Below are 11,453 nucleotides of genomic sequence, written 5' to 3'. Positions count from 1 at the left end.
ACAATACTGATATTATGAGATTCTGAGTTTTAGCAGAGTATAAAGGAATGAGTAGTTTATGTACTTCAGTATTTCATTCAATGCAAAAGTAAATATGTACCAAATTTGTTATGAATTCACAAACAAATACTTTATTAATTCTAAAAAAGGTTTATTTTATAACATTTAAATATGTATACATTCTCATAAATGGTCACTTCAATTAAGCAACAAAGAACTAATTTTGCAGCAATGTCATCCCTATTAGCTACTGATGCCAGACATATACAGCACAATTAAATTTTTATAGAATGAGGAGCCCAGTGCCATGGTGAAGAAGAAGAAGAAGAAGAAGAAGAAGAACAGACATTTGCTCATGCACGCGCGCGCGCCCACACACACACACACACACACACACACACACACAAAACCCAATAATATGAACGAGAAAGAGGGGCACAGTGAACAACTGCGCATCTGATCAAGAAGAAGAAGAAGAAGAGGAGGAAGCCACAAAAGCCAAAATTGGGAAAAATGTAATTAAGTTCTTAAAATTTTGATATTACATGTAGGATGAATAAATTAAAAAATGATTTTAAGGAAGTCATCTTGTTGACTACGTATTCAAATGCCTTGAAAATTTTCTTAATATTTTTATAAAAAGCATTCAAGAGGAAATCAATTAAAAATAAATGGCAATGCATCCTCAAGTTGCAAACATAAAGTGGGAATGTATAGGGCAGAAAAAAAAAATTTCAGTCTGTGATCTTTTTTTATTTAATACTTGGATTTGCTATTAGAAGAAGAAAACTGATCAGCATTTACTCTGTCCTGGTTATGCTGGTTAAAAGTTCACATACTGAAAGACATTATAAAATATGGTCTGTACAGGTAACAAAGAAATGCAAAATGTACCTGAAGCAACATATTTTTGCCACTAGGAAATGTAATGTTCACATTTTATTCACTATATGTGCTAGTAATGGAAAAAAGAGAAATGTGTAAGTAGGCAACAGATGTGAAAAATTTATTTAAATGCAGGAAACAAGAAAGAAAATATGAATTTAATTTTTTCCCAGTGTAACAATTTTGCTGGAAAAAGGGAAGGTATTTAGCTATATATAGCTAAATCTTAATACATTTGTTTGTGTCTCCATTTTCCACAGCAGCTCTTAAGATCCATTACTATAGGTTATCTGCCTTGAGCTGATTGCAGTCTAATTAAAAAGTGTTACATCAGACGCATTTCACTTTTATTTATGAAACATCTTCTGTGGCTATTCTGTAAATTGGGTACAAACGTTTGAACATTTTTTTATTGTTTTAGGTTCAAAACAGCATTTTCTTTATAAAGTTTGTCTGCAAATTACTTTATGTATTTCTTTACATATTCTGCTCCTTCCCTCCTTGCTAGCTGCAGTTGGTGTCGAAAGGCTACATTTCACATCTGCACTTCGCAGTTTTTGGCATTCTGTAGTATTTCCTGTGCTGCACTATTTACAATTCACTTTTTTAAACTGTTTCTCATTCTGTACTGCCACAGTGCACAAACATAAACATTGTGGCAGTGCAGAATGAGAAACAGTTTAAGACAGTGAATTGTAAACAGTGCAGCACAGGAAATACTACAGAATGCCAAAAACTGCCAAGTGCAGATGTGAAATGAAGCCTATTGACACCAACCACTGCTAGCAAGGAGGGAAGGAGCAGAATATGTAAAGAAACACAGTAAGTAACATGCAGACCAACTTCATAAAGAAAACGCTGTTTTGAACGTATAACAATAAAAAAATGTGCAAACGTATGTATCATATTTATAGAATAACCACAAAAGATGCTTTATAAATAAAAGTGAAATGCATCTGGTGTAATTCTTTTTAATTAGATTGCTCTCAGCTCAAGACGGATAACCTACACTAACACAACTAAATCTTAGTTGTCCCATAATCTTCACATGGTAGCCTACATCACTCATATTAATTGTCTGGCCAGCAACACAAAGCCACAAGTTGTGGCATTTAAACTGTAGCTAAATGAAGGAAAAAACCGGTGATCAAGCTTAGCTTACTTCCACTCAATGTGTGTTGATTTTAAGAGTTAGGCGTCTCAGCTACGACAATGAGTATTACGTGATTAGAACTTTTGTTTATGCAGTTTACTTTCAACAAAATATACAAACAGCAACATGAAAAATGTGGAACTGATGCCAGCATTGAAGATCAAAGACTAAGACTGTCATTTATGGATAGCAGGACTATATTTCAATCACCAAATTAACAAAGGCTACACATTTTATCACAGTGTAAATGTAAGTTATATACTAGGCAAATAACAGTCACAAGTTCTTGCTTAAATAAAGAAGTGCCACATAATGCTTAGGCTTGACAATTTTCTGACTGCATGAGTTTGTATCACAAGTGTCTGAAAATGCCTTTTCATGAAAGACCTCATAGTTTTCTGTTATTCTTTCACATTGGTGTTTCATTTCATTGACTTTACACTGCCTGCAATACAAGGAGACAGTTCTGAGACATTTAGTAATCTCATATGATTTTTTAATTTTTTTAACTTCTTACCATACCTTGTTTATGAATACCAACAAAGTTCAAAAGTAATGAATTTGCCATGTCTATAGGAACTACTACACAACAGTTCAACAAATTAATGTTACTGAATCATTTTCACTTTATATGCAACCATACAAAAATGTTATATGATGAAAAGGTAATAACAATCAGACTATACTAGAAAATAAGGAAAATATATGTACATAAGATGACAAACAGAACAGGGACTCTATTGGTGTAAGATCTTTCAGACTCCAGAGTAGAGAATATTTGCAATATTTTCATTCCATAAAGCCAATATACTCAGTATAATTTAAAACATTCCATTCAGCAGTTGTGTTGCACATGGCTATTAGACATAATGAAAATATTTTTACCAAGTCCAAGTTATGTAAGAATTTGAAATTTTCTGTTCCTGAAAACCACTAACACTGCAGATAACCATGAAATGAATAATTTTCTTCAGAGCTCTTTTATAGGTATGTGTACAAGGGAGCACATGCCAAAGGGCTTGTCTTTAAAGTTAAAGGCTTACTGAACAATTTCCTTCTAGATTTGTAGAACATTTTAATTTGTAACTGCTATGAACAAATCCTTTTGGTTTTTAATCAATTAGAAATTCTACACAATATGCTTGTAGATGGTGTTGCCGAAGTAACAATATTTCTCACACATTCTACACTCAAATTGTATTTTTTCATACCCCCTGTATGTTTATGTGCAAATATTCTCTAGAAGCTTATGAAACCATGCCAAAAACCTGACATATTTCCAATCACCTAACTTTTTAAAGCAGAAATTCAGGTGCTATACAGTCAGGGTATTACCCACATTCGGAAGTTTTTTTCTAAAATTCCAGTTACTGACTACTAATCTGATTTAAATTCACTGTAATATTTAATTATTCTGAAAAACAGCAAAAATTAAAGATGAAGGTAGTAGTGGAACCATATAACATGTTAACAGAAATTTGACTTTCACCATTAGGTGAAACAGTTAACTCATTATAATTACAATTAATGAAGTACCCTTATTAAAAATTACAGATAACACTAAAAAATGAAAAAATTAACAATAAAATATCAACAGAAGAAATGAACAAATAAGTCTCCTAATGGCACCTTACCTATTAACAATTAAAAGCGCTTTCCTTAGGTTGTGTTCATGAGAAACTAACCTAATTTTCAAAAATACAGTCTGTGTTTATTTTTAACTCTTAAGTGGTTGGATTATCTTCAAAAGAAGTTTTAAAAATGTTTATGGAAAAACAGCATTCCTAATAAATATATTTACATTATATATGAAAATTTAGCATTTACTTATTCCTTATACTTATTATTATATTTTGTACTACCTTTAAAAGCAGAGATAAATTATATATGTATATATATTTATTTTTGTATATAATCCTGACTCTATTTTCTGTTTTTAAAAGCTTTCACAGAAAATGTGTGTAAATATCACATCACACACATGGTAAGATGCATTATGATTCAATCTTACATCATATATCGATATTCTTTTCAAAGCTAAATGAAAGTATGAAAATAATTACGCTGATTAAAAACATGCTAATATTCTATCTCAGAATCTGTACATTATTATTACTAGTAATGCCAATATTAAATGGGATAAATTTTACTGAATGTATAGAATAAAATTTTCACATATTTAACAGTTATATACAAAGGGGTTTTTCATTATATTTTCATTTGTATCTATTTTCCCTTCTTTACTTTTGGTTAAATACATATTTACAAACGATCTGTGGCTTTAATAGGGAAAAATAACGTTTGAGCACCACATTGACTGTGTCAGACACAGTTCTCCCTTCTGCTTTCTATTATCTGCCTTACAATTTACCTGTTATTGACTTTAAAAATGTCATTAAACTTATTAATAATAAAACATACAATATTAATATTGCCTCCACAGTGAGAACAATTTTCTGCACTGTTTCATTGAGAATTCAGTGCAAGAGCGATTGCAAACTAGCAATAACTTATCAGCAGTAATGTGAGATGCAGAAGTTTCTGTAAGGCATGCACACTGCTACATAAATTTTAAGCCATAATTAACAACAGCACAATAAAAGAGGAAACTTATATGATTTTGTTAATGAGCAACAGACGAGCCACATCATTATACATTACTGCTGTGTTATTTGCTGTAATGTATAGGTTCATAAATTAAGACATACCGCAAACTGTAAGTGTATGTGAGCAGAAGTAATTGCGCTCTTGTACATATAAATATTTGAACAGAGGCTCAGAAAAGTAAAGAAAAGAATGAATTTTGCACACATGTATTGAAGCTATTGTATATACTTAAAATGAAGGGCCTTTCAATTATTTGTAATTGTGTTTTATTTCAGTCACAGTCTAAAAGAATTAGTGATATATTTGCAGAGAACACCAAAAACATACATCATCTCCATTTAAAAGGAAGCTTTGGATTATTATGGAAATAAAATTTGTTTTAATTACAGATAATAAACTCAATAAAAAAGAGTATGCTTCCTTGGTTGCAGAGTACCTAACTTCCAGTTAAAATATTGAAATTTATATTTTAGAGGAACAAAGAGAATCAAGTAAGAATAATTTACGAGTTACTGAATATTGGTAAGAAAGTGAGCAGCTCTCTTCGTTTTATAACTGGTTCACACAAGACAATGTAAGATTCTAACAAAACAAGAATTATACTGTTACATGGATGGTAAGCATAAAGTATTATATTGAACAAATTTCTAAATATACACTAAAATCTGTTTTCTTTTGCAGTAAATAATATTATTCATGTGAGTTAACAGTGAAAGAACAACAACAGCAGCATTTGACTGTATACTCAGCCTCAAGTACTTTTGAATGAATGTAATTAAGAACGAAGACTTTGAAGACTGTTTTGAAACTGTGGCAGGAGAAGTACAGACATGTAGATAAGAACAAAATACAAAACTTTAAAATTTGGGATGTATGTTGCAATCCATGAAACAAGAGTCACGAGAAAACAGACAGCTGATTGTAGCATAATAATAGCATATGAGCATTGGAAGAAGAGGATTTTTTATTAATAAAAAGTGAAAGCAGATAGAATCTAAACTGATTCCCGCATAATAAATAAAAAACAAATAAAAATTGAAACCAATTTAAAATGTTATGTATCAGAAATTAGATTTCATGACAATAAAAAGACAAGTCAATTACATTGCACTACTATATCTTTCAACAATTCTTTAAGCACTTTTATGTACTACCTGCAGAAATATTGTAATATTAATGTAATGGATATATGCATTAAACAACAGGTTGAACTTTGTAGGCTTAACTCATTTGAAATTGTTTTAAACAACTTTGAACATTCGAAGTTCATTGAGCTATTTCCAAGCTCTAATGCAGTTCATAAGTTCCGGAAGTTACTGGTGTTACTTCCTCTTAATTTCTATTGTTATATGAGGAACAATACACAATATCATGAGCACTACCATAAGATAAAATCTTTTATCTATATTAGTCTTTTAAAATAGGTTTCACTGAATCCATGTAATGTATAACTGTTTTGCACATCTGTGGATTAAAATAGACCACCAGATGTTTTCCTACCTTCACAATTTGCTTACAATACTTTGTATCTGGATAAAAATGGCAGTGGTTATGCAGCAAAATTCTGTGAATACAGGTGAAATACAAAATTCAGTTACACAGAATGAGTTCAAGTGCAATAACTAAGGGCATGCTAATCAGGGTATCTTTAAGTGAAAATGGATATCCCAGACACCAGACATCTACCACAGAAGGAACATTTCACGATACACGAATAAAGTTTCATTTGATGGTAATAAATTAGTATAACATACCACATTAAAACAGTGACCCAGATATTACTGTCATTGGCATGAAAATCAGATAATTATAGTTAAAAATTAGCTCTGAAAATTCCAGAAACCCTTTACAAAATTATCATTCTGGTTAATTAGCTCATCTGTTTAAAAAATATCAGTAACTCACAAATACTCTGATACTTTTTGGAAATATCAGTGGTACTTGCAAACAACATTTAATACCTGTCCAATAACAAACCTGTAAGGTGCAAGAAAATAATTCTATTGTCCCAATATGTAGAAATTGTAAATATGATAAACCACAAGTGAGTAGAAAATATGAAACAGCCACTGGCTTCTAACTACACTAAAAATCTCAAACACTCATAATATATATAGAAACAGATATCAAAAATATTTTATTAAGTTATCCCACCAATGATTTTAATTTCCTTTCTCCTGCCTTTAGTTCTACACTGCTGGAATTTGTACTGAGAATTATAAAAAAAGTGTCCACATGTTGAACTGGAAGTTGTAGAAGATGAGGAAAAACATTAAATTGAATGTTATTGGTAGTTACAGTAATTAGGACAAATGTGTGTAGTAGAAGTGCTTCCTTTACCCAATGATAATTTCATTTCTAACACATGGAGGAAGACAAAATTATGCTCAATTGAGAATTAAAAACCTTTCAGATCACAAATGTCACCAACTGTGGTAGAGCTGTTTTTAATACACCCCAGATCGCATTTTATTAAATTCCGTCAAATGACAGTTCCTTAGTCTGGGAATAAATGAAATTATTTGATTAAAAATTCAGCAACAATTTTGTTGCCACAAAAATTTTGAAACACCTCAGATACTGGTAACAGAGATGTGTCACTCTTTGTCTTTACGTGTCTGATGCTCTATTAAATTGCATACACTTTCCTAAAATGTATCTGAGTTTTTCAGCAAGTAAACACATTTCAATGCAAATTAATTAATTTAAAAATTATTAATGAACTTAATTGGATTAATAAATTTAAAAAATATATTGAACTAAAAGTACCCCACAAATAGGTAACAGGAACATGTTACTAAAAATTTGTGAATATATTGAACCTCAGTTACAAATTACTGTGAATAAAGAAACTAAAAAGAAAATTCATGTCCTACCTACTGTGATCCACAAAATAAACATGTTGACCCAACATTACCAAAAAATGTTAGTAAGTGTAAAGAACTTCTGAATTCAGTGCAAAAATGTAAAAAGAAAATTAACTTGGATAACATGGAAATCAAATAGTTTCACTAACGATCTGAATCAGAAGATTCCTTTACATATTGTGGCACATGCAGTGAAAAGAACAATCAAATGAATTGGAAAGAAATGCACAAAATCTATTGTGAGCCTAAAAAGAGCTTTATGCTGAACAATTGTTTCACAGTAACCAGAAAAAATAATACCTCAGAAGCCTGATAAAGAAGTCCCGTAAACACTTCTACTAAATGGGTAAGTTACAAATATAGAGCTCTTTCTACATCTGTAAGCAACTGATTGTAGAAGAGGCATTATAAATGCCATACCACTTTTGCCTTTAAAAAGGCATTTACACCTACAATAGTGAAGACCTTTGAATTAAAGCTTTAAAGATGAAAATGGAATTGTCGTAAGATTATAAGATGTAAATTTCCTGTCCTCATTTTGCATTTTACCTAAATAGTCTGTTATCTATCCATTTCTATTACATGCTAATTTCTTTAGAGAAAAAATTAACATGAATAAACAAATACACTGTTGATAACATTTTGTCTCTATAAGTCTTATTTTATTAAGTACAAAAAGTTCAGTTTAATTTTTTTCTTCTAGAGTGCAATTTATTTATTTACAAACAGGTGATTTGATATACTATACGTATGACTACATAAAAATATATAAAAAGTGAAGCCATGTCTTAGTTGCATATTTTAGAAAAGAAATCTGAATTCTACATCACAGCTCTGTGAATCTCACTTTTCAACTCCTAAGCTTACAGACTCCGGCCCAGCAAGTACCAACATGCTCAGAGGAGGGCCACACACTTCATTATATTCTCAAAAATAATCTGTATGTACATAAAACATACTTAATTAGAAGTTTAAATTAATTAATAACAAATGCACCAATCATTTTCTTTAAAATTTCCATGTCTCAGGTTATGAACAACACCTCATAAATTACTGTGTATGGCAGTCAAAATTTATGTGACTTCCATAGTATATCAAAATATACATGATTAATTGAAGTTTTTGCTATCTGATCACTATCAATAGTCAAAAAACAGTGGGACCTGCCCATTTCATGCACTTTACAAGAGGCATACAAATGAATACTGGTAATGATAACTCTCGTGCACTGCAATAGAAGCAGGAAACAAACAGCAATAATATTTAGTAATTTAAAATACAAGCTTTTAGTTATATTTATTAAATGAATAACACAATTTATAGTTAAATTATGCCAACAAAAATTTGAGTTTCTTTTGGTAGTAAGGGTCAATAAATACACGAAAAATAATCCATTCCATCATAATATGTAAAGCCAACAAACACTCTGTCCCATTACATTCATAATCCAGTCACCACATCATATTCAAATATGTCAAAACAGCCTGAGAACATGAAAATACATTTCTTTACTGATAAAAACACAAACAATGAACAACAGAAACTGCATGTAAACATAGTTATATATCAAAAACTGCCATGGCTCGGTTGCTTTTACTTTCATAGCACTCCAAGGTACACAAAGTTTAAAATGTTCATTCAGTACTCATAACTTGATTCACTGACAGTAGGTTACTATGTGGCACTGTCAGCAATAATGTATTCTTTCTTGACCTGATACGAAATTTGTTCACAGCACTTGAAACACAATACTGGCAAAAGAAACATGACTAGCTTGCTATCTGTTTATAGCTTTCTCTTATATTCAGAGTACATGTAAACAGTTTTCTATTTACAAGTCTTGTGATGTGTTTCGTTTAAAACAGTCACGCCCATCATTATGACAGTTGACTGTTGCAGTACCTTAATTCTGTAAAAGTACTATTAAGCTTACTCTAAAACAGAGTAACAAAAAAGTACGCAGTGCAGTTAGTTCATTTCACAAGCACTTTGATAAATATATACAACACTTTTTCATCAGCATGATAAATATTTTGTTCCATTGTATTTCTGGTGTTTCTGGATGTTGTCAGAGCTCTAATGATTTAATCACGTTTTTCCAGCAGCATCTTTGGTATGGACACTAGTGTTTCTGTAAAAAAAAAAAAAAAAGATAAATGCATATTAAAAGCAAATCTCGGAGACGTAACTTATACTGATTGCATAACATAATATTATTATTATTTTTTTTTTTTTTTTTTTTAACAATATAACACATGCCAATGGCAAATATTATCTGTTTTTTTCCCTTACACTTTAAGAACACTTTTTATCAAAAGGCATGTGAGAAATAAGTCAAAAAGAAAATTGTGAAACATCGTATAGATTATACTGACCATAACATACACAATAAAGATATTCTACTGAAAGAAATTGTTCATGTGAACACAATAAAATACAGACTGAATCTCATGTCTTAAGTTCTTCCATGGGATGTCAAGAACAAGCCAGACCAGTATGATGTAGGCCTACACAACATTTGTTTATTTAACTGCTGAACTGCCCTTCATATTCTGCACAAAGCACATGATCACACGCAATGAAAGATGATAGTATTGGAATGAAGGTATAAAGATGGAAGATATACAACAGAAACTCATATTTTAGTGGAGACCGAATTACTAAGAGAGAGAGACTGTTGCTTAGGATTTCTGACGTGTGCACAGCATGATGTTTTAAATGCCTGTTATTTGATAAGTGCACATCTAGTTAAACATTATGAAATGCCTAAAATAAAAAATATATGTGATAAACTGTATTAATGTTGTCATACATCCTGACACATAACAGCTTATTTCTCATGAGATTCTGAAGCTAATTTGGAACTCCTGATCAACTGTCAAGTCATTAGGTAGGTCCAGGGGTGGCTACAGATTTTTTTTTTCTAGTTGGAGTGGGCACAAGGATTAGAAATGTGAACATGTCCTTATATGCTTTGCGACTGTAATTTTAAAATAAAGAAATGCATGCATGCACGCCTCAACCCCCTCCTCCACCCCAAACAATAAAATATGTCTTGGGATGGCATAAGGTTCAGAAAGTTCTCACCACAGAGCTGGTTGTTACAGGAAATATGTACAACAAATGACACATGACTCCAATACTTGGTGGCACTGCTAATCGTTTATAGACTTCTAATGGAGACTTTCCATATTTTTGTCCATTTCTTGCCAAATTTGTAGGTCTCCCTCCAAAGCTACTAAACAAGGGAGATTATCTTTGTATGTTCAGTACTTTGCAAATCATGCTCTATGTCTTTATCACTAAAGTTCTGCAAATACTGCTTTTGTAGATGTCCGGTTCTTTGTAGCTGAGTTGAAGGGAGTCTTCATTTAACAAATGATCAAGAAAAGGTACAAACAATGACAGATGGTAATATTCTTCTGCAGACTGTGTCTGAAAACTAGGTCTGTTGGTCTGTTCAAAGCATAAATAGAGTGCCACCTGTAAGCATCTCCAATAAATAATTCTCCATCAATTAGAAAGACTGAAACTTCCTGGCAGATTAAAACTGTGTGCCCGACCAAGACTCGAACTCGTGACCTTTGCCTTTCGTGGGCAAGTGCTCTACCAACTGAGCTACTGAAGCACGACTCACGCCCGGTACTCACAGCTTTACTTCTGCCAGTACCTCATCTCCTACCTTACAAACTTTACAGAAACTCTCCTGCAGGTCCCGAGTTCAAGTCTCGGTCGGGCACACAGTTTTAATCTGCCAGGAAGTTTCATATCAGCGTACACTTCACTGCAGAGTGAAAATCTCATTCTGGAAACATCCCCCAGGCTGTGGCTAAGCCATGTCTCCGCAATATCCTTACTTTCAGGAGTGCTAGATCTGCAAGGTTCGCAGGAGAGCTTCTGTAAAGTTTGGAAGGTAGGAGACGAGGTACTGGCAGAAATAA

At 32.0% G+C, this 11,453-nt stretch overlaps 1 protein-coding gene across 1 annotated transcript in view; it reads right to left on the bottom strand.

Moving 5' to 3' along the window:
* Positions 1–8,782: 8,782 nt before the first annotated feature.
* Positions 8,783–11,453, bottom strand: part of LOC126474866 (calmodulin-binding transcription activator 1) — a 1,815,894-nt gene continuing 1,813,223 nt past the window's right edge. Inside the window, exon 30 of the mRNA XM_050102346.1 lies at positions 8,783–9,643. Coding sequence (XP_049958303.1) covers positions 9,601–9,643 — 43 coding nt within the window. The 3' untranslated portion in view covers positions 8,783–9,600. The remainder of the gene's footprint in view (positions 9,644–11,453) is intronic.

Source organism: Schistocerca serialis, chromosome 4, assembly GCF_023864345.2.
Source record: "Schistocerca serialis cubense isolate TAMUIC-IGC-003099 chromosome 4, iqSchSeri2.2, whole genome shotgun sequence".
NCBI classification, from domain to species: domain Eukaryota; kingdom Metazoa; phylum Arthropoda; class Insecta; order Orthoptera; family Acrididae; genus Schistocerca; species Schistocerca serialis.
This window is presented reverse-complemented; position numbering and strand designations above follow the sequence as displayed.